Consider the following 24,844-nt stretch of genomic DNA (forward strand, 5'->3'; position numbering starts at 1 on the left):
GCCACGGGCAGGGGGCCATAAGTATAGTGCCACCCCCTTGAGTATAGTGCCACATAGCCTCCCTTGCGTATAGCGCCACATGCCCCCTTTGAACATAGTGCCACACAGCCCCCTTTTATATAGTGCCCTACTGCCCCCCTTGTATATAGTGCCACACAGCCCCCCTTTTATGTAGTGTCAAATGCCCTCCCCTTGTATATAGTGCCACCAGCCCCCTCCCTTGTATATAGTGCTACACAGCCCACCCTTGTATAAAGGCCCACACAGCCTCCCTTGTATATGGTGCCACACAGCCCACTCTGGGATATAGTGCCACACAGCCCCCTCCCTTGTATATAGTGCCACACAGCACCCCCCCTTGTATTCAGAACAATACAGTGCCCATCCCTTGTATAGTGCCACAGAGCGCCCCTCCCTTGTACATAGTGCTACGCAGCCCCACCCTTCTATATAATGCTATACAGAAATCCCCCCTGTATATTGCCACACAGCCCCCCAAAAAATACAAATATTGTACTTACCTTGCCCCATGCCCACGATGGATTGAGCGCTGCAAAGCCTCTGGGCGGGACGCTTGTGCAGACCAGTGTGATGCAGTGACGTCATCACACTGGCCTGCACAGGGGGTATTCCCAGTGCCTTATAGACTGCAGACCTCACGTGGCCTGCAGCCTATAGTATTAATTTGTATCTGCGTCCTGAGGATGCAGATACAAGTGAATGTGTTCATTGCTAGCACCGTTGCCCCCTCCGGTGCTAACGACCCCACTGGGTATAAGGGGGCCAGTGCCACCTGGCCCATAAATGTTACGGGCCGGGTGGCACAGGCCCCCTCATGCCTCGGGCCCGTAGCAGCCACGGGCAGGGGGCCATAAGAGGATGTGGACCCTGGGCAATTGCCCAGTTTACCCCCCCTGATTGCCCTTACAGTTACAGGCAGAATTAATTTGTTTAAGATAAAGTCACTACCTAGATTTTTGTACCTCTTTCACGATCTCCAGTATGTCTACCGTTGTCCCTGTACTCCAATATTGACAAAGATCTAAGAACTTTTATTTGGGCAGGGGGTATTCCTAGAATCACTCTGGGCACACTACAATTGCCCTCTGAGCAGGGTGGACTAGCCCTCCCGAATTATACCTCTACTTCCTTGCCAGTCAACTGGTATATCTTTGGTGGTGGTTTACCCATAGACACTTTAATCCCTGTACTGAGCTGGAAGCTTCACTTCTTGGTTCCTATAAAGCCCTGGTGAATTCTATTTATAGATAGCCCCCCCCCCCCCTCCAAGACATGCACTTATTTTCCCAATGCAAACTACTCTGAAGGTCTGGCAGAGATCTTCATTGCTCTTTGACTCAGGTGTCCTGGTCACCTAGGACACCACTCTGGTATAGCCCGCTTCTGCCGCAGTTAAGAGGCCTCCCTAACCCTAGTGAGTTGGTAACCCTGGGTATATTGACATTGGAAGAATTGGTAGTGTAAAATAAAGTAGCTACTTTTGCACAACTTCGGTCAAACACCAAATCCCGACTCATCTCAGGTTCCGCTATTTCCAGCTTAGGCATGCCCTCTGGCCACAATTTGCAGGGTATAATGTTAGACTTTGTACATCCCTGGTGGAGTATTGGGTGACACAAGAGACGTTGGCTAAGCCATTATCCACACTTTATGGACAGTTTTTAACTGTATCTTCTAAAAAAAACATCGATAGATCCTTGGATCGTTGGTCTCAGACTTTTTCCTCTGACATCTACAGACGATCATAAAGAAATGCTATCCACTCTAACAGGTTCATTGATATCTACAAGAGTTATTCAATTAAAATTCTTCCATCAAATTTACTACACCCCTTCCAAATTATTTAGAATGGGACTCATGCCCACTCCTGTCTGTCCACTGTGCAACGGAGCTGACGGTTCCTTCCTACACATGTTCTGGGAATGTCCGATTATTAATAATTTCTGGGCTGAGGTAATGGAATTTCTTGAGCTTTAAGTAGGACTCCCTCGTATTGGTAGAAGAAATTATACCTACTATAGTTGTCAGATCTCTAATGACATTCTTATTGTTCTATGCTAAAAAGACTATACACCTGCATTGGAAGCATCCAAAGGTTCCTACGTTGTCAGCATGGATTGCGCTGGTTAATTCTACCTTGCCACTTTTTAACCTCACTTATGAAGCACGTTGATGCCCTGATAAATTTCTGAAAGTGGGGAGCTCTTGGGTAGCCAACCCTCATACTAGCTCATAACTTGACATTGCTCGGATTGCTTGGGCTTGAAATTTGCTGACGTCTCTCTGCAGTCCCCCGTTCCTCCACTAAACTCTGCCATTGACTGGTCCCCACCAGATTTTATTTTACATTTTCTTCTGATAAGGAAAGGCTGTGTGTTCAGATTTTGGTTTTGTTTCTTTTTTTTTTACTATAATTATTGATATGTGAAGTAATATGTCTGTATGTTTTTGTTAATAATTGACCTTGTACACTTGGCACTGCTGTGTTATTTGCTATTTGCAACAATATTTTATACTTCTTAATTTTGTACCGCTGTTTGATATGAGGTCTTAATAAAATCACCTTTAAAAAAAAAATTATAATTAAGGTTGTCTTGTCAAAAATATTTTCAATGTTAAACCTTAATCTAATTAATGGTACTTTACCCGATGAGCTCCTGGCAGCAGCGAGCCATGTGGTTTCTTCCTGAGAACAAATTTTTTCTGACCTTTCTGCAGAAAGAAAGTAGGGTTGGACTGCCCAAATCTATAATTATAATAATAAAAATAATGATCAAAATTATATTTTAACATTTAATATGCCACACACAAATTGAGAGCAAGAGTGCCTATACAACCAGTGTTTTAGGAATCCTGGCACTGATGTATGGGAAGCAAAATTGAAAAGCTGCTGGAAATGCTTTTTCAAATTAGAATGTTACAGTGCAGTCAAGTCTATAGTTTTCATGACTGATCACCATTTAACCTGGTTGCACAGATAAAATATCACTCCAATAGGTAAAATATGCATTTTGGGGAGGGCACTTTCCTATGAAAAATAACCTCCGTCCCTGACAAATGAACATAATATGTTATGGAATATTTTGCTCGGCTCCATAAATATGTAATTCTTTGTTATCCTTGACCATTGTTTCACAGATACTGAAAACAGGACAGTATAGATGGCATATCCATTTTATCTGTACTCAGAAACACTAGTGATAAATATTAGAAACATGAAATAATACATTAGGTAGAGTACTAATAAACTTAGCAAATGTCAAGCCAACCATCCAACTACCAGAAACTATGCCATAACTATGACAGTTCTGCTGTCTTAGTATTAGCCATTTCTGCAGTTCCGGATAGCTACAGATATAGCCATGTTTATCTTGAATTGTAACGCATTAAATACACAGTGTCAAGAAACTTTAAGGCCCTATTCAGATGGCAGGGATATTCGGCCGTGTGACGACCGCTTATTTAACAGCCGTTGCACAGCCGTATTAAAAACAATAGACGCTATTGGCGTCAAATGGCTCCAAATGGCGCTATTCACACGGCGGATGTTTTGACGGACCGGTAAACTGTGTCATCAAAAAATGGAGCATGCCCTATTTTGGGCCGTTTTCACGGCCGCACGACTCCCATAGAAGTCTTTGAAGGCGTGTAAAACACGACCGTTACTTGGACGATGGCCGTGCTTTCTGCCACTTGCACTCTCCTCCCCTTCACAGTGCAAAGTGCATGTGAGAGAGGAGGAGGAGGATATTTTTTGCTGTAGATCTTTAACAAAATGTTGAACCGTGCACCTGAGACACCCCTTGAATTGGACAGGGTGCACTGCTTGGCGGGTCCTAAAATCAGAGATCTAGAACGCTATAGAAATGTGATATGTAGAGTCCATTTCTATAAGCAAAAGGAGGACATTTTGCGTAATGCTTGGGACCGCGGCACGATACCATACAATGGAGCTGATGTCGTGATTTTGCCTGATGTGTCTTGGCTAACGCTCTATATGAGGCGTATTGTTAAACCTCTATTGGAAGCCACCAGGCGAGCAGGAGCCTCATACCGTTGGGGTCACCCTTTACATATAATCCTGTGGAAGGCGGGTCATACATTTGCCGTTAAAACCCCACTGGATCTTCCGGATGCCTTTAGATTCCTGGAATCTGACGTGGTCCCGGTCCCGGATTGGACCCTACCCCCCCCCCCTTCATTACCACCCAGAAGTGAAATGGGGGCACATTTTCCTAGGCTTCATGGTCCACGCGGTGGGAATGGTGTCTGAAGGGACTGACTAGACTTTTTTTTTTTTCTTACCAGATGCTTGGTGCCTGTCTTCAGAGATGAAGGTGTCTTTTGTTAAAAGCTTGAAGGTCTGTTTAATATAATGCCTTTTTGCGGTTTCCTCTAGGCTGGCATTCTCCCTCGCCATTGGGTTCTGAGAGACGATGTGCCTGCTAGACTTGCGGGTGTTGGCGGACATGTTCTCTATATAATTGCATATAGAATGGGGTGTATGTTTTTCTCCCCTAGGGTTTTATTGAGGTCACTATTTACTGGTTATCATTGCTGTGTTGCCTAATATGTTATATGCATTATGATGTCCGTGTGCTCCGGACTTCTTATGTAGCTGTACCTGTCTTCGACTCCATTTATAGACTTGTGGTTTTGCTCTTCCTGTATTTGAGTTGTACAAAACGCAGTTTTCTCTTGGAGCCTTTGGGCTCTTCTTTTTCTCTCTCCTCTCTCCACTTCCCTGCACCTTTCGACTTTTGTCCCTTTCCTTGATCCTCTCCTCCCCTCCCGTTTTCTACTCGCTGTGCTCAGGGTCATAGCCTTTGCTTCACCATGTCTAATTTAACTATTGTCTCCCTAAATGTACAGGGTCTGAATGTACCTGAAAAGAGATCTTCTTTGCTGTGTCTCCTCTGGAAAAAAAAAGGGCTCAGATAGCCTTCCTACAGGAGACACATTTTCGCTCAGACCAACTTCCATCCTTCCGAAACTCAAGATTCCCAGATGTATACCACAGTTCCTCCCCGGACTCTAAAACCAAAGGAGTATACATTCTTGTGGCGAACTCTGTACCTTGGAAGTGTTTGGGGTGTCGCACAGATGACGCAGGAAGATATTTATTTGTAAAAGTTAAGATCGCAGACTGCATAATGACCTTTGCTAACTTATACCTCCCTAACTCGGGTCAACTGACACTATTGGAAGAGGCCCTCAATGTACTGGACGACTTTGCGGAGGGGACCTTGGTACTGGGGGGTGACTTTAAAATGTCCTAGGACCCCAGACTAGACACCACATCATGCCAGCACGCCCTCTCTAGATATTTTACTCGTCACTTGCAGCGTGCGCTCCATGACCATCAACTATTCGATCCCTGGCGTGTTCTCCACCCCAATGATAGGGACTATACATTTTTTTTCCACCCGCACAATATGTATTCACGCATACACTACTTTCTGCTTCGATACTCCCAGCTTACACTTCTTTCCTCGGCCTCTATAGATTGTATATCGTTTTCGGATATTGCCATGATAACTTTAACCTTGGCCCTTCCCTCCTTACACTCTACTCCGTGGCAGTGGCGTCTGAACGACTCCTTGTTGCGAGATCCAGCGGTCTTGGAGGAATTGACGTCTGAACTCCGCTTTTACTTTGACACCAACGCTACGGCAGACTCTAATTCTCTTTCAGTTTAGGAAGCCCATAAATGCGTCATGAGAGGGGTTCTCATACGGATTAGCTCCAGAGTCAAAAAGGAACGCGCTGCAGTCTTTACAGGGCTGGTGGGGAAAATACACGCCTTGGAACTCTCACATAAACTGTTATTAGACCCAGGTTCAGGAGCGGAACTGATAAGGTTACTGGATAAATTACGTATTTTGACGCTTTCTGCTGCCAAAGCCTCCCTCACTAAATGTCGTAGACACTACTATGAATTTGGCAACAAGCTGAGTCGCACGTTAGCACGGGCATTACGCCTGCAGAGGGCACGCACGTACGTTCCATTCATTACCACACCAGATGGCACGAAGGTACAAGTTGCAGAAACTTTTCGTTCCTACTATTTAAAGTTGTACAACCTGCATAATAATACGGGCATTCCCCTCCCCAGTTCCAGACGCGACACCTTCAGGTCATACATTCAGTCCTCGGGATTAGGCCAGATTCCACAGGAGGTGGTAACGTCACTAGACACCCCAATTTCGGAAGATGAATTTTCTGAGGCCCTCAAAACATCCCCTACCGGTAAGGCCCCAGGCCCTGATGGTCTTTCATTGTCCTATTATAAAAAAAACGTACTCCCCTTCTCACTTGTCCCTTTTTGGCGGTTTTAATTCCATTCCTGAGGGCGGATCGCTGCTTGTATATACATTAAGAGCCCATATAACAGTGATCCCTAAGGAGGATAAGGACCCTTCCCTCTGTAGCAGATACCGCCCCATTTCCCTTCTTAATGTAGATTTAAAACTTTTATCAAAGATATTAGCTACACGAATCACGCCATTCCTATCTAAAATAAATGATGGGGACCAGACAGGCAATCTTCCTTCGAGAGAGACAAGGGATAATACCATCTCATTGAGCATATTACCGCCTCCTCGGTACCGTCTTTTTTGCTCTCTACTGATGCCGAAAAAGTGTTTGCCCGGATTGACTGGTCGTTTCTCCAGGAGACTCTATCTTATATAGGTTTGGGCCAGGGTATGCTCAGTTGGACTTTGAGTTTATACTCCTCCCCTTCGGCATCGGTAAAGGCCAACGGCCATCATTCCTCCTACTTCCCCATCTCTAACGGAACCCGCCAGGGCTGCCCGCTCTCTCCTCTGATTTTCACGCTATGTTTGGAACCCTTCCTATGTCATGTTCACGATAACCTGTATGTTGCGGGTGTACGGGTTGGAGATACGACTCACAAAGTCGCGGCAGATGCGGATGACTTACTATTTTTCCTCTCCCTTCCCCGCATTTCAATGCCTAATCTGATGGCTGAATTTCAGTCGTTTGCATCGCTGTCCAATTTTAAAATAAACTTCCAAAAGTCAGAAGCTCTCGATGTATCCCTCCCGTCCCCTTTGGTGGCAGCCTTGGCGGATTCCTTCCTTTTCAAGTGGGCTGCTGTAGCGTCCATGGCCGCTGGCCGTCGGGTTTACTCACCTCCCGACGCCCGCAGCCATGGATCCGTGAGCACTGGTCCCCATCTCCTTCCTAGGAGACGCCAGTGCTCACTTCCGGTCTGTTATTCTGTGTCCCGTAGGGTGTGCGCGCACGCTCGTGCCCGGCCTTAAAGGGCCAGCGCGCGCACAAAGGAAATCGTCATCATCATCAACTGCCCCAGGCTTTATGATCTTTGCCTGAGCGTTGTTAGTTTATCCCAGTATGTCTTGCAAATGGTCCCTTAGTGTTCCCCATTCCAGTTGTTACCCGTGCCCTGTTACCCGTTCCTGTATCCCGTATTGTTCTTGTTCCTGTGCCTACCAGTGTTGGAGTCGTGTCTACTGCACCTGCTGTCGTTTGCCACGTCCGGTGTCGTTTGCCAAGTCCAGTGTCATTTGCCACGTCCAGTATCTTCTGCCACATCCAGTGTCTTCTGCCACATCGGACACTGCCCGCCACGTCTGGCGCTACCTGCCGCACCGGCCTCCATCCGTGCTGAAGCCACAGCCACCGTCTGGACTAGTTCAGGTACCCAAGCGTTGCTATCTACTATTGACTTTCGTGTAGACTGTGACCTGGTCAGCTGCCTCCCCCGCTACGGCGGAGCGGCCTAGTGGGTCCACATACCCTGTGACCGTGACAGTACGCTCAGGCCATGGAACCCGCTGGCCAGCCCAAGACCGCAGTCCAGAAGATACAGACGGAGATGCATGACCTACGCACATGTCAGGATCAACTCTGTCACGACTGAATCGTGGACCCACTGAGCCGTACCGTCTTGGCGGTATAGCAGCTGGCCAACAGGACGCAGGTAAATGTTTATAGTTCGTATAGGGTACCTGTGGCAGCTCAGATAGTAGCGAGGCAGGCTAGGCAGGAACTTGGCAGCAGGTGGACGTCAGGTGTGGAAAGGCAGGTCAGGCGTAGAATACAGTACAGCACGGCTACAGCAAGCATGACACTAGATTCAGGATACAGGAACAGGAAACAGGAACAGAAAACAGGAACACACTGGGAGCAGGAAACACTAGGGGGCCATTTGCAAGACAGACTAGGGATACAACAACAAGGCTCAGGCGTGGGAGGATGGGGCTGGGACCTTCTTGTAGCCCAGGGTGCTCTGGAGCAATTAGCTCAAATCACCAACATGCTTCTTAAGTCTGGACTGAGCTCGTGAGCGCACCCTGGTGGTCATAGTGGAGCAGGACGGCCGTATGTGCAGACATCTCTTGAGAGAAGGGTGTCGACTGGATGGAAGGAGTTCGTGGTCAGCGACCACGGACGTTACAGTATCCCACCTCTTACGCCCCCTCCTCTTGGGACCAGAACGAGAGAGAAACTTCTTGATGAGGGTAGGAGCGTTGAGATTCTCCTCTGGCTCCCAGGACCTCTCTTCTGGACCAAACCCCTTCCAATCTACTAAATAAAAGGTTCTTCCGCTTACTTTTTTAATGTCCAAGATCTCCTTAACCTCGAAGGTGTCTGAAGGGCCGCTGGAGGCAACAGCAGGGCTTGGAGTCTTGGTAAAGCGGTTCGGAACCACTGGCTTCAAGAGAGAAACATGGAAGGAGTTGGGGATCTTGAGGGTAGGAGGCAAGCGAAGCTTGTAGGCGACAGGGTTGATCTCGAAAGGACCGAGGAACCTGGGAGCAAACTTGCATGACGGTATTCTTAGTCGAATGTTCCTGGAGGACAGCCAGACCTTTGTGCCAGGAAGAAACTGAGGTGGTTCTCTTCTCCTTGTGTCTGCCCTCCGTTTCATACGATCCACCGCCAGCAGGATGGAGGAACGAGTTTGCCGCCAAATTTGTAGAAAGTCCTTGAAGGCTGCGTCAGCAGCTGGTACCTTGGATGAATCAGGAACCGGGAGAGGTATTTGTGGGTGTTGGCCAAGGACTATGAAGAACGGAGTGTTCCTTGTGGACTCCCTGGTATGATTGTTGTAGGAGAATTCAGCCCACGGGAGCAACTGTACCCAGTCATCATGTTGCCTAGAGACGAAGTGACGCAGGTAGTTCTCCAAGATTTGATTGATCCTCTCGACCTGTCCATTGGACTGTGGATGGTAGGCCGGGGAAAGTCCAACTTCACACCTAGAAGTCCGCAGAGGGCTCTCCAGAACCTCGAGGTGAACTGAACCCCCCGATCAGACACAATATGCTGTGGCAAGCCGTGCAGGCGGAAGATGTGTTGGATAAACAGTTTGGCCAGTTGGGGAGCAGACGGAAGACCGGTCAGAGGAATGAAGTGGGCCATTTTTGAAAATCGATCCACGACCACCCAGACAGTGCTGCATTCGGCAGAGAGGGGCAGGTCCGTAACAAAGTCCATAGCTATATACTGCCAGGGAGCATCGGGCACAGGCAATGGCTGGAGCAGACCAGCGGGTCTGGAGTGAGCGACCTTGTTAGTTGCACACACAGAGCAGGAGGAAACAAAGTCCATAACATCTTTGGGCAGCGTGGGCCACCAGAAATGACGGGCAATCAAATCCCGGGTCTTACAGATCCCCACGTGACCTGCCAGTCTAGAGGCATGTCCCCAGTGGAGGACTCTCCTTCGGTCAGCCATGCGCACAAAAGTTCTCCCTGGAGGGATGTCCCCAACTTGCAGTGGGTTGACAGAAACAATACAGGACGGGTCGATAATGTTCTGGGGCATCTCCATAGTGTCCTCCGTCTCTAAAGACTTGGATAAGGCATCGGCCCTCACATTCTTGTCAGCCAGGCGATAATGGAGCTCAAACTGGAACCTGGCAAAGAGCAGTGACCACCTGGCCTGACGAGGATTCAGCCGTTGGGCTGTCTGGAGGTAGGTGAGGTTCTTGTGGTCCGTAAAAATCAGGATGGGGTGAGCTCCGCCCTCTAGTAGATGTCTCCACTCCTCCAGGGCCAATTTGATGGCCAGTAACTCTCGATCCCCAATCGAGTAGTTGCGTTCTGCGGAAGAGAAGAGCTTAGAAAAATATCCACATACCCTTGACTTGCCCTTGGAACCTCTCTGGAACAGGAGTGCACCAGCACCGACAGAGGACGCGTCCACCTCCAACGAGAACTGTAGGGAAACGTCTGGATGATGGAGGATAGAGGCTGATGTGAAGGCACTCTTCAGGGTATTGAATGCGGACTCTGCCTCAGGAGTCCACACCTTGGCGGTCATGCCCTTCTTGGTGAGGTTAGAGATAGGAGATGTTAATGAAGAGAAGTTTGGGATGAACTGTCTGTAAAAATTGGCGAATCCCAGAAAGCGCTGTATGGCCCTCAAGCCTTGATGACGTGGCCATTCCAGGACGGACTTTACCTTTTCAGGATCCATCTTGAGGCCTCTATTCGAAATGATGTAGCCCAGGAAGGGTAGAGCATCTCTCTCAAATACGCATTTCTCCAATTTGACGTACAGTTGATTCTCCCTTAATCGCAGCAAGACTTGACGGACATGTTTCTGATGCGTCATAGGATCTGGAGAAAAAATTAAGATGTCATCAAGATAGACTACTACACAAACATAAAGGAGGTCACGGAAAATGTCATTCACAAACTCCTGGAAGACCGCGGGAGCATTACACAGGCCGAAGGGCATTACTAGATATTCATAGTGTCCATCCGGGGTGTTAAATGCAGTCTTCCATTCGTCACCCTGGCGAATCCGGATTAGGTTGTAAGCCCCCCGCAGGTCTAACTTGGAAAAGTATACGTATACCACGTATACGGTCAAATAATTCTGAGATCAATGGCAATGGATATTTCTTTTTCACCGTGATCTGGTTGAGTCCCCGGTAGTCTATACAGAGACGAAGAGAACCATCCTTCTTTTTGACAAAGAAGAACCCGGCTCCTGCCGGGGAGGAAGACTTGCGTATGAAGCCCCGCTCCAAGTTCTCTCTAACATAGGCGGACAGAGACAGAGTCTCTGGCAGAGAGAGAGGATATACCCTGCACGGGGAAGGGAAGCACCAGGAACCAGCTCAATAGGACAGTCATACGCCCGATGTGGGGGCAGTGTCTCCGCCTCTTTCTTGCTGAAGACGTCCGCAAATGAAGCAAAATGACTAGGCAATCCTGCCAGTGACTGAGGCAGAGGAGACTGAGCCAAACGAATCTGTCCCAGGCAACGATTGTGACACTCGGGGCCCCACTGGAGAACCTCTCCAGAGTTCCAGTCCAGGACTGGGGCATGTAATCGGAGCCAAGGCAGGCCCAGCAACACAGGATCAACGGCTCTGGGTAGGACATAGAATGACAGCAGTTCGGAGTGGAGGGCCCCTACTTGGAACCTCAGTGGTTTGGTCACAGCAACAACTGGGTTAGGCAGGGGTAGACCATCTACAGAAGCAATTGTCAACGGGCTCTCCATAGGGATGGTAGGCAACTGAAGAAGGTCCACCAGGTCTCTACGGTTGAAATTAGCCGCGGATCCCGAGTCCAGATACGCAGAGACCTGATGCATTCTCTCGCCGGACACTATGGTCGCTGGTATGGACAATTTGGATGAAAGTCCCTTTTTACCCAGGGTTGTCACTCCTAGCAACCCTAGGCTTTGAGGCTTTAGGGGACACAGGCGCACAAGATGGCCACCGAGGCCGCAATAGAGACAAAGTCCCGAAGTGCGTCTGTGTTGTCTCTCCTGGGTGGATAGCTTACCCCGGTCCATCATCACAGATTCCTTAGGAGGATCGACATCTGAGGACAGCAGGGGTTGCTGAAAAGTAGGTTCCAGACTGGGAGGGTCTCCCTCCCGACGAACCTCTTGGAGGTGTTCTCGGATCCGTATGTCAATCCGGGCGGACAGAAGGATGAGGTCATCCAGGGTAGATGGCAGGTCTCGAGCGGCAAGTTTGTCCTTAATCTTAGGGGACAGTCCATTCCAGAATGCCGCCACCAGAGCCTCATTGTTCCACAACAGTTCTCCCACCAGGGTGCGGAAGTAGATGGCGTACTCACTCACGGAGGTGTCTCCTTGGCGTAGTTTAATCAAGGCAGCCGCTGCAGATGAGGCCCGTGCAGGCTCCTCAAATACCATGCGAAAGGTCCGGAGAAAGGCTTGGAAGTCACGGGTCTCAGGTCCTTGTCTCTCACAGATAGGGTTCGCCCATGCAAGAGCCTTTCCGGTGAGGAGAGAAATGATGAATGCGACCTTTGCGCCGTCAGATGAAAATGTCCTGGAACACAGGCTGAAATGGATCTGGCACTGGTTCAAAAATCCACGACAGGAACCTGCGTCTCCATCATAGCGGTCTGGAAGTGGCAAAGAAAAACACGGGTCGACACTGCCAGGAGGTGTAGTAGGAGGAACAGCAGCTCTTGCTTCCTGCTGACGAACGAGAGTGTTTAAAGCTTGGAGGAGTTGGTCCTGTCGAGACTGGAGATCCAGCAAATCCGCCCCCATCTCTTGTGACGTCATCATGGTCTTGGATTGACCAGCGGGGTCCATGGCCTGAGCCTACTGTCACGACTGGTTCGTGGACCCACTGGGCTGTACCGTCTTGGCGGTATGGCAGCTGGCCAACAGGACGCAGGTAAATGTTTATAGTTCGTATGGGGTACCTGTGGCAGCTCAGATAGTAGCGAGGCAGGCTAGGCAGGAACTTGGCAGCAGGTGGACGTCAGGTGTGGAGAGGCAGGTCAGGCATAGAATACAGTACAGCACGGCTACAGCAAGCACGACACTAGATTCAGGATACAGGAACAGGAAACAGGAACAGGAAACAGGAACACACTGGGAGCAGGAAACACTAGGGGGCCATTTGCAAGACAGACTAGGGATACAACAACAAGGCTCAGGCGTGGGAGGATGGGGTTGGATCTACTCACTGTTCCACCCCCAGTTCTTCCTCCTGAGGCTGTTGCTGTGCCACTGCCCGTTGCTCCTCTACGGCAGAGCGGCTTAGTGGGTCCACATACCCTGTGACCGTGACAGCTGCTAGCTCCATTAAATACCTTGGCATACGTCTCGCGGGTCGGCCCTCCCACCTCTACGCTTGTAACTATCCCCATATATTGCGAACACTTAAGGGAGATCTTGAGAGATGGTCTAAAGGGACCTTCACTTGGTTTGGTCGCTGTGCCATATTCAAGATGAATGTGCTACCCCGTTTGCTGTACTTCTTTCAGGCTCTCCATATCTTCATACCGCGTCTTTTCTTTGCCTCCCTGTCTTCTTTAATGCTCAAGTTTATCTGGTCAAACAAACCATCGCACATTGCACGCCAGACTCTAACACATCCGAGGTTTGATGGCGGTTTGGGCTTGCCTGATATTCACCACTACTACCAGGCGGCACATTTAGCACACATCGTGTATTGGTGTCGGCATGGCAATGCCAAACCATGGGTCAAGTTGGAACAATCCTTTTTATCTCTTCCGCTCTCTGTGGCCCCATGGTTGTTAGATCAGATCCCGCCTTCTGCGAGATCTCATTCCCTTATCGACCCTACTCTTCGAGTTGCGACACTTGCATTCAAGCATTTCCTTATCTCCCCTTCCCCGTCACCGCTGTACCCCATATTGGACAATACCTCTTTTCAGCCAAGTTGTGAACTTGGTCCTTTCTCTCACAAACGCCTAGTTAACGAGACCCAGGCCCGTCATTATATTATTAACAACAGTTGGAAGACGTCATCTCAACTAACTGACAGTGCGGACCCGGGACACCTTCCGATGTGGCAGGCTTCCCAATTATGCCACTTTCTTCTATCTCTCTCCCCCGCAACTGACTTTTCCTGTGCGTTAACAGCCTTTGAAACTACATGTACAACGTCAGATCCTCTTAGTCACACCCTTTCGGTAACTTATAGTTTGTTATATTCCCATGCTGGCAGACTCGCATCCATCTTATTTGGCTAAATGGGCGACGGATCTTGACATAACTATTACAGCGGATGTGCGTACTAGGTTGTATATCATGGCTCATCAATCTTCCATATCGAGTAGAATTCAGGAGGCAGGATTTAAGATCCTGACGAGATGGTATAGGGTCCCTTCCAAACGTCATAAATTTTACCCTCGGGTGTCCCCCATGTGTTGGAGGTGTGGTGTGGGGGTGGGTGATCTTTTACATACCTTTGGGATTGTCGGCGATTAACTGACTTTTGGGATAAGGTTTGGTGTGTAGCTTCTAGGTTTACTGACTATGCCCAGATCCCCGGGCTTCTTCCTGTTTCATCTGTGTGACATCCCAATCTCCACATACAAGAACTCTTGGTCAACCTGGGTAAGCTTTGAGAATTCTTTGGAATATATAGCTCTGCTGTTCTAATAGTATGTAGCTATATATACTTATATTTCTTATGAGACATCCGCTTATGGGGTGGATGCTGAGGATAAATCCCCCTTATAACCCTCTTCCTTCTCCCTCTTCCCTTCCCCTTTCTGGTTCTGTCCTTCTCCGCTTATTCTTCTTAACCGTATTATCTTTCTTTGTGCTCACATGTTAAAAATGTATATCACTGAGTTGTGATATGTTATATGTTTACAGTATGTCGCAAACTTGTGATAGATAAATAAAAACAGAGTTTAAAAAAAACTAAACATCAATAAATAAAAAAGCAAAACGATTGTCAAACTTACCTTCCTGGGTCTGTGAAAGTTAACTAAGCAATGACAGCTCTAAGCTGTCATTGATTAATTTACATCACGTGGTCCCAGGTTATCCCCGGGTCATTGGCCTTCTTTTAAAAGTAGGCCAATGAATTTAGGTAACCGGCCACCACGTGATGTAAACTAACCAATGACAGCTTAGAGCTGTCACTGCTCAGCTTACTGACCCTTGTAAGTGGTGCAGAATCACCCGAGATGCGCCAGAATTTTGGCGCATCTCGGGTGCGAGTGCCAGTATGAACCTAGTTCTGGACTCCTATAGATACAAAGCAATCTCCGCGCTAGGAGTTACTGGAGTTGGCACGGGATCACCATTAACGTTTGTCGCTGATGAAGGCCTGGTATTTCTGATCGGGCCTGCTATAGTGGAATGATGCCAGATGGCGCGATGACGTAATTGCACTGCTTGAGCCGCAAGAAAAGCATTGAATGGCAAGGAAGGGATTTGATGGTTCACTTGCCTCGCCTGCTATTTCAATTGAATTAGCGTCCTAAGGATGCACAGAAACACATGTACACATACAGGCCCATATATACCCACACATGCACACCTATACACAGAACAGATAATGTAGTAGACGTTAACTGCAGTCCTTTGTAAAACTAGAGATAACACAGTGATAACTCTTTGAGTACAGTTAATGTAGTAGTGTTAAGGTCCTCTTACACCGCCCAATTTTGGCTGGTGCAACGAGCACCGATCAACGAGACTGCTCGTTGATCGGTGCTCTTTTGCTCCAGTCACAAGGAGCTATTTATGGGGATGAGAGCTCGTTACTCCTATCGCTCATCCCCATAAATTTTTATCATGTCGGCAGCGCATCTCCCTGTTTACACAGGGAGATGTGCTGCCGACAACGATAATATTTTTGTTTTTTAAAACTATACAATCAGCAGATGAACAATCGTTTGCCCGATAATTGGCCCGTGCAGGCCTTTACCTACAGTCCTACGTAACACCACACAGATAAAACACAGTGATAAATCTCTGACTACAGATAATGTAGTAGATGTTACCTGCAGTCCTATGTAACACCATAGATAACACAGTGATAAATCTCTGAGTACAGATAATGCAGTAGTGTTGGCCCGATCAAAGGCGAAAGGACGGAGAAAGGATAAAAAACAGAACTCCAAATAGAGGGATGAATTTCAGGAACAGACAGCCAAGGATCAACTAAAGGTAATTAAAATCACTAATGTAACTTTATCACAAGCACAGATTGAAGTCTTAAGTATGGGTCTTACTTTTTCCACAGTTTCAAATTTTTTGTGTTTTGAGGTGACTAAGGATTTGCAAGAAAGCTTTTGTTAAAAAAGCATTTTTCCAAACATGATACTCAATTATTCCTAGATAGGGATGACCAACAAACCCTGCAGCATCTCAAAAATGTGAAAACAGTAGTTATAAAACCAGCTGACAAGGGTGGGAATGTGGTGGTATGGCCCATGGAAAAATATGAGAAGGAGGCATTTCGGCAGCTCAATGACAAGTCTTGCTACCAGAAACTTGATAGCTGTCCTCTCACTTCCTTTGAAAAGCAATTAGAAAAGATCCTATGGAAAGCGTTTGAATTGAACATCAGTCCAAAATCCACACTGGAAGGCACTGTTATGGAGAAACCAGTAATATCGACTCCATACTTGCTCCCTAAAAACCACAAGAATTTAGTTGACCTCCCCAGGGAAACCCATAGTTTCCATTAGAGGGCGTCTGTTTGCTACTGCGTGCCGTTTTATAGGTTTTTATATAAAACCTTTGGTGTCCGAACTTGCATCCTATATTTGGGACTCTACGGTCTAAGTCCTTAAGGCCTCATGCACACTTCCGTTTTTTTCTTCAGGGTGCTATCCGTTTTTGTCACTGATAGCACCCTGAACCCATTCATTTCAATGGGGCCATGCACACCTCAGTTTTTTTGACGGTCCGTTGTTCCTTTCCGTTCCAAAGTAGAGTATGTCCTACTTTGGTCTGGGATTCCGTGACCGTGAGGCCCATGCAAGTCAATGGGGCCGTCAAAAAAACTGAAGGCACACGGAAGGCATCCGTGTGCCATCCGTGTGTGACGGAGCCGTTGCCTAGCAACCGCCGGGCGGGCAGAAAAACATGACAAAAATATTACACTAATCGGCAGCCACTTGTCTCTATCAATAACTGATAGAGAAAAGAGGCTGCTGATTAAAAATAAAATAAAAAGCCTTTCATACGTACCCGGTCGTTGTCTTAGTGACGAGTCCCTCTTCTTCCTCCAGTCCGATCTTCTTTTGTGACGCGGCAGCCTGTGATTGGCTGCCGAGGCCGTGGCAGCCTGTGATTGGCTGCCGAGGCGACATGGATTGAACGTCATCGCTGGAGGCCGGACAGGAGGAATGTAAGTATGATTTATTTATTTTTTTATTACATTATTTCCACGCGCCGAGCATGGTACTGTCACCCTGGACAGTACCATGCTCGGCGCACGGAAACGGAAACACGGAGTGCACACGGGAGTGCACACTGAAACCACACGGCCGCTAAAACGGGTTCACGGACCCGTCAAAAGCGGCCGTGAAAAAGGTGTCGGAAGTGTGCATGAGGCCTAAGAGGTTGAAGGGGGTGTTTGTGGGACATGACGATTATTTCGTGACCTGTGACGTTGAGTCACTTTACACTGCAATGGAACACCAGCAAGGGATTGAAGCAGCCTGATTCTATCTGAACAGAAAACATCTTGAACCTGACGATTGAATATCGAACCAGACATAGTGATGGATATTGTTGGTTTTTGGTGTTGTGCTTTTAAATTATTTTTTTCTATGTATCTATAGCAGGGGTCTCAAACATGCGGCCCTTGAGGCTGTCATCCGCAGTCTGCGGGACACCGTAGCTCCCTCGATAGAGAAGAGAGCAGGCCGAAGGAGGAGCGACAGAGTGCGGCTCTGCTCCAGGACTCCAGCTCTGGGGAAGCCCCTGATATCACATTCCATACACAGTATGGAGGGTGATGTCAGGGGCTTCCCCAGAGCCTGAGTCCCAGAGCATAGCCTATACTAGTTCTCTGCTCTGGGACTGCGACTCTGGAGGAACCCCTTACATCACTGTCCATAAATGGTCAGTGATGTCAGGGGCTTCCCCAGAGACAGAGTTCCCGGGCAGAGCGCTAGTATAGGTTTTGCTCCGGGACTCTGTGGAGTCCCCTGACATCACTGTCCATATATGGACAGTGATGTGTGGGACCTCCCCAGAGCCGGTGTCCCGGGCAGAGGGCTAGTATAGGCTATGCTCCGGTACTCTTTGGAATCTGCTGACATCACTCCCCATATATGGACAGTGATGTCAGGGGCTTCCCCAGAGTTGGAGTTCCGGGCAGAGGGCTAGTATAGGCTCTGCTCCGGGACTCTGTGGAATCCCCTGAAATCACTGTCCATGTATGTCAGGAGCAGAGCTGGAGTCCCAGGAAGAGCGCTCTGCCCGGGACACCAGCTCTGGGGTTGCCATATATGGACAGAGATGTCAGGCGCAGAGCTATAATCCCAGGCCGAGTGCTAGAAGCGACTCTGCACTGGCGTAGCTATAGGTGTCCCAGCGGTCGCAATTGCGACCGGGCCCCGAAGCCAGGGGGGCCCACGGCCCCCCGCACCACATCAATAAAAAGTTACTATAGTAACTCGGGCCGCGGGCACCTGTTACTATAGTAACAGACTGTACTTACCTTCCTGGTTCCAGATCACAGCGGAGGTCCTGACGTCAAGCGCTGTGTGCAGCGCATGACGTCACAGCGCTATGCGCCGCGCACAGCATCGAGAGGACAGAACTACCGCCGCGGCTGAAGAGGAAGGTAAGATTAGCCCTGACTGGCGGGGTCCGACTCCCTGGACCCGCCAATCAGCTGTTTTGAAGGGGCCGCAGCACTCGTACGAGAGCTGCTCCCCTTCATTCCAGTCACTTCATTCCGGTCACACTGTGAATCCGTGTCGGCGTTTCACAGAGTGAGCGAGTAGTGAAGCAGCTCTTGTACGAGTGCTGCGACCCCTTCAAAAAAGCTGATTGGCGGGTCCCGGGAGACGGACCCCGACACATCAGCTATTGATGGCCTATCCTGTGGATAGGCCATCAATGTTTAGGGACTGCACAACCCCTTTAAGCCTACGATGTAGCAGGCTTAGGGGGCCCATGAGACAGGATCACAGATTGTGTGATCCTGTCTGCTGGGCCCTGTATCTAAGCCAATCACATGGTAGGCTTAGATACATGGCCCATGCGTGATCCTGTCTGCTGGGCCCTGTATCTAAGCCAATCACATGGTAGGCTTAGATACATGGCCCATGCATGATCCTGTCTGCTGGGCCCTGTATCTAAGCCAATCACATGGTAGGCTTAGATACATGGCCCATGTGTGAGCCTGTCTGATGGGCCCTGTATATAAGCCTACCACACTGTAGGTTTAGATACAGGACCCCAGCACACAGTAATCTTATACTGTATAAGATTACTGTCTGCTGGACCCTGTATCTAAGCCTACCTTGTGGTAGGCTTAGATACAGGGTCCCACAGACAGTATCACACATGGGCCCTGTATCTAAGCCTAACACATGTGTTACTAATTGTTTTTTTTGTGTTTTCTTACAGGTTCGGTCGTTGGACTACGGCGGATTCCAGGACTACTTCGATGACGGCTTTTTTTTTATTATCAATAAAATGGTTATTGAGGGTTGTGTGGGTTTTTTTTTAATTTCAATAAAATATTTTTTCTATGTCTTTGTTTTTTTTTAAACTATATCACTACCGCCTTAGTAATGGCCGCAGGTAGTATCAGGAGGGGAAAGGTCAGATACAGTGGCCCTTCCCACCAGGTAATGCTAGCCTATTGCTGCTTTATTGTATCTGGCTGGTTATGAAAAATGGGGGGGACCCCACGTAATTTAAAAAAAAATAATAATAATTGGAAAGAACGATGTCCCCCCAATTTTCATAACCAGCCAGATACAACACAGCAGCAGCACGCAGCATTACCAGGGTGGTAGGTGCCACTGTTTTTGGCCTTCCCCAGCCTAATACTACCAGCCTGCGGCCGCCCCGGTGCCTACCCATCACTGCAGATGGTCGGGTACTGGTTTGTACCCGGCTCTTCCCAGTACCCCTGGTGGCGGTGGGTACCGGGGTAATAATGGGGGTTAGTGTTGGCCTTTGCACCTGCTAACATTAAGCCCAGCCTTAGTAATGGAGGTTGTCAATCAGCCAGCGGCCATTACTAAGGCGGTGATAATAAAGTTTAAAAAGGCAAATCGGTGATAAAATCCATGGAGATATGGGTCCAAGGTCTCTGGGGAATGGGCAAAGAACGTAGTAAGCCCGCTGGTCGGGACCTGGGAGTCTTGGACCTAGCACAAAGCTCACAAGCGGCGACATAGGCCTTAACGTCTTTAGGCAACCCAGGCCACCAATAGTTTCTGGCAATGAGGTGTTTGGTACCCAGGACGCCTGGATGACCAGATAGTGCGGAGTCATGATTTTCCCTAAGTACCCTTAGCCGGTATTGCAGGGGAACAAACAGCTTGTCCTCAGGAAGGTTCCCGGGAGCTGAACCTTGATCAGCCGCAATTTCAGAGACTAAATCAGAATCAATAGAAGAAATGATTATACCAGGAGGCAAAATACAAGCAGGTTCTTCCTCCGAAGGAGGGCTGGCCATGAAGCTACGCGACAGTGCATCGGCCTTAATATATTTAGACCCAGCCCTATAGGTAACCAAAAAGTTGAATCTGGTAAAAAATAGCGCCCATCGAGCTTGTCTCGGGTTTAGCCTCCGGGCAGATTCTAGGAAAACCAGATTCTTGTGGCCGGTAAGGACCGTTACCTGGTGCCTAGCCCCCTCCAGGAAGTGGCGCCACTCTTCAAATGCCCATTTAATGGCTAAGAGTTCGCGGTTGCCAATATCATAGTTACTCTCAGTGGGCGAAAACTTCCTGGAGAAGTAGGCACAGGGACGGAGATGGGTGAGGGACCTGGTACCCTGGGACAAGACAGCCCCCACTCCCACCTCGGATGCGTCAACTTCCACGATAAATGGCTCCATTTGGTTGGGCTGAACCAGTACCGGGGCCGAGATAAAGCACTTCTTAAGGACCTCAAAAGCCTGGACAGCCTCAGGGGGCCAGTGGAGGAGATCAGCACCTTTGCGAGTGAGGTCCGTAAGAGGCTTAGCGATGACCGAGAAGTTAGCAATAAATCTCCTGTAATAATTAGCGAACCTCAAGAAACACTGTAACGCCTTCAGGGAGGCAGGTTGGACCCATTCCGCCACAGCCTGGACCTTGGCGGGGTCCATGCAGAATTCATTAGGAGTGAGGCTTTGACCCAAAAATGGTATCTCCTGTACCCCAAACACACATCTTTCGGTTTTCGCAAACAGTTTGTTTTCCCGAAGGACCTGGAGCACCTTCCTGACATGCTCAATGTGGGAGGACCAGTCCTTGGAAAACACCAGTATGTGATCAAGGTACACTACAAGAAATACCCCCAGGTAATCTCTTAAAATCTAATTTATGAAATTCTGGAAGACCGCAGGAGCATTACACAACCCAAAGGGTATGACAAGGTAATCGAAATGACCTTCGGGCGTGTTAAACGCAGTCTTCCACTCATCCCCCTCTTTGATGCGGATAAGGTTATAAGCCCCCCGTAAATCAAACTTAGAGAACCATTGGACCCCCTGAACCTGATTAAAGAGATCAGGAATCAAAGGAAGGGGATACTGGTTCCTTACAGTGACCTTATTCAAGTTAAGGTAGTCAATGCATGACCTAAGACCACCATCCTTCTTCCCTACGAAGAAGAAGCCAGCACCTACCGGAGAAGTAGAGGGGCGAATGTAACCCTTGGCCAGGCATCCCTGGATATACTCTCTCATGGCTTCACGTTCGGGACAAGAAAGATTAAATATCCTACCCTTAGGGAGCTTAGCTCCTGGTACCAATTCGATAGCGCAATTGTATTCTCTATGAGGAGGTAACACTTCGGAGGCCTCCTTAGAGAAAACATCAGCGAAGTCCTGAACAAACTCAGGTAGCGTGTTCACCTCCTCAGGGGGAGAAATAGAATTAACAGAAAAACATGACGTCAAGCATTCATTACCCCATTTGGTAAGCTCCCCAGTATTCCAGTCAAACGTGGGATTATGCAACTGCAAACAGGGAAGGCCTAAAACCAAATCGGACGATAATCCCTGCATCAACAGTACAGAGCACTGCTCCAAATGCATGGAGCCAACAAGGAGTTCAAAAACAGGGGTATGCTGAGTAAAATAACCATTAGCAAGAGGAGTGGAGTCGATACCCACTACCGGGACAGGTTTAGGCAAATCAATTAAAGGCATAGCTAGAGACATGGCAAATTCCACAGACATGATATTAGTAGAAGACCCTGAATCCACGAAGGCACTGCCGGTAGCAGACCTACCCCCAAAAGAGACCTGAAAGGGAAGCAAGATTTTATTACGTTTCATATTTACGGGAAATACCTGTGCGCCCAAGTGACCTCCCCGATGATCACTTAGGCGCGGAAGTTTTCCGACTGCTTTATTCTTACGCCTAGGGCAAGTGTTCACTTGATGCTTGTCATCCCCACAATAGAAGCAGAAACCATTCTTCCTGCGGAACTCTCTACGCTGTCGGGGGGACACGGAGGCCCCGAGTTGCATGGGTACCTCCGAGTCTTCCATGGAAGAGCGAAGCAACGGGACCTCGGGAGGCATCATGGGGGAGTCAGAGGGGAAAACACAAAAACTTTCAAGTTGTCGTTCCCTGAGACGTCGGTCAAGTCGTACCACTAAAGCCATAACCTGGTCAAGAGAGTCAGAAGAGGGATAGCTAACTAGCAGGTCTTTCAGGGCGTTCGACAGACCCAACCTAAACTGGCACCTTAAAGCAGGGTCATTCCACCGAGAAGCTACGCACCACTTCCTAAAGTCAAAACAATACTCCTCAACAGGTCTCTTACCCTGACGTAAGGTCACCAGCTGACTCTCGGCAAAGGCAGTCCTGTCAGTCTCGTCATAAATGAGTCCGAGAGCAGAAAAGAAACGATCAACGGAGGAAAGTTCAGGGGCGTCAGGAGCCAAGGAGAAGGCCCACTCTTGGAGCCCTTCCTGGAGCCGGGACATAATAATACCCACCCGCTGGCTCTCAGAACCTGAGGAGTGAGGCTTTAAACAAAAGTAGAGCCTACAACTCTCCCGAAAGGAGAGAAAAGTCCTCCGGTCCCCTGAGAACCGGTCAGGCAACTTGAGGTGGGGTTCAAGAGGTCAGGTGAGGGGCACTACCATGGTAGCGTCAGGCTGGTTGACCCTCTGAGCCAGGGTCTGGACCTGTAGGGAGAGACCCTGCATTTGCTGGGCCAGAGTCTCAAGGGGGTCCATACTAGTGTCAGGGACCAGGGTAGACTAGGTATATGGGCTTGTGATTATGTAATGACGGGGGTAGGGAAACGGACAAGTGAGCGCTATTCTAACCACCACTCTGTCCCTGCCTACTTGCAACGACCCGCCCTAGGCGACGGGGTACAACTGGGCGGCGGTCCCTACGCTCAGTAAGTGCAAGAGACAAACAGACAAGGGAAAACAAAGCAAAGGGAAATGGGGCAGTTGCCCACGGCAACACCGTGAGCAACAAGAGTGGTGAACGAGCCGAGTCAAACCAGGAGTGCACAAGGTACCAAACGCAGAGCAAGAGAGTAGTCAGAAAGCCAGGGTCAGTATGGAGCAGGATCAAATAGTCAGAAGCTGTAGCTGGGCCAGGAAACCACACGAGAAGAATCACAAGCAAAGGAGGAACAGGAAAGGCAGGTATAAATAGACAGAGGGCGGGAGCTAGCTCCGTCTGGCCAGGCTGCGATAGGCTCTCCCACTCCTAAGCCTGCCATCCTGAGTGGTGGAAGCTGGAGTCAGTCTCAGAGACATAGACTCGGGTGCAGACTGATTACCTATGGGCGTATCCACAGAAGTTGTGCCTGGCAGATCCTTTACAAGCACATAGAAAAAATATTTTATTGAAAGAAAAAAAAAACCACAACCCTCATTAACCATTTTATTGAGAATAAAAAAAACGCCGTCATTCAAGTCCTCGAATCCGAACCTGTAAAAAAACACAAACACACAAAAATAATCAGTAACACATAAAGAAGCAAAATTATTATTCTTACCTTTCCTGGGTCCAACGCTGAAGCCGCAATGTCAGCGAGCTGAACCCTGCATCGAATCCTATCACGTGTGATACTGTCTGCTGAGCCCTGTGTCTAATCCTATCATGTGTGATACTGTCTGCTGGGCCACTGTATCTAATCCTATCATGTGTGATACTGTCTGCTGAGCCACTGTATCTAATCCTATCATGTGTGATACTGTCTGCTGGGCCCTATATCTTATCCGATCATGTGTGATACTGTCTGCTGGGCCCTATATCTAATCCAATCATGTGTGAAACTGTCTGCTCAGCCACTGTATCTAATCCTATCATGTGTTATACTGTCTGCTGAGCCACTGTATCTAATCCTATCATGTGTGATACTGCCTTCTGAGCCACTGTATCTAATCCTATCATGTGTGGTACTGTCTGATGAGCCACTGTATCTAATCCTATCATGTGTGATACTGTCTGCTGAGTCATTGTATCTAATCCTATCATGTGTGATACTGTCTGCTGGGCCACTGCATCTAATCCTATCATGTGTGATACTGTCTGCTCAGCCACTGTATCTAATCCTATCATGTGTGATACTGTCTGCTGAGCCACTGTATCTAATCCTATCATGTGTGATACTGTCTGCTGAGCCAATGTATCTAATCCTATCCATAGTTTATAGGGTCGTAGTGCTATAGATATGCTATGCTGTCTCCTATACACACTTTTTTGGGCGGACACATATGTATTGGGGCTATTTCCCCTGACATTTTAAGCCCTGAGGGTATGTTCACACGGCAGCGTCCGTTACGGCTGAAATTACGGAGAAAACAGCACCGTAATTTCAGCCGTAAAGGCATGTGCAGGCGTCTTTCGCTGCGTCCATTACGGACGTAATTGGAGCTGTTTTTCCA

At 48.4% G+C, this 24,844-nt stretch overlaps 1 protein-coding gene across 1 annotated transcript in view; it reads right to left on the reverse strand.

Annotated features, from left to right (window-relative positions):
- Nucleotides 1–24,844, reverse strand: part of LOC142651877 (acyl-CoA dehydrogenase family member 11-like) — a 260,668-nt gene that overhangs the window by 182,329 nt on the left and 53,495 nt on the right. The window contains exon 2 of the mRNA XM_075827102.1: nucleotides 2,668–2,767. Within this exon, the coding sequence (XP_075683217.1) occupies nucleotides 2,668–2,767 (100 nt within the window). The remainder of the gene's footprint in view (nucleotides 1–2,667; nucleotides 2,768–24,844) is intronic.

The sequence above is a fragment of the Rhinoderma darwinii genome, chromosome 5, assembly GCF_050947455.1.
Source record: "Rhinoderma darwinii isolate aRhiDar2 chromosome 5, aRhiDar2.hap1, whole genome shotgun sequence".
In the NCBI taxonomy this organism is placed as follows: Eukaryota; Metazoa; Chordata; class Amphibia; order Anura; family Rhinodermatidae; genus Rhinoderma; species Rhinoderma darwinii.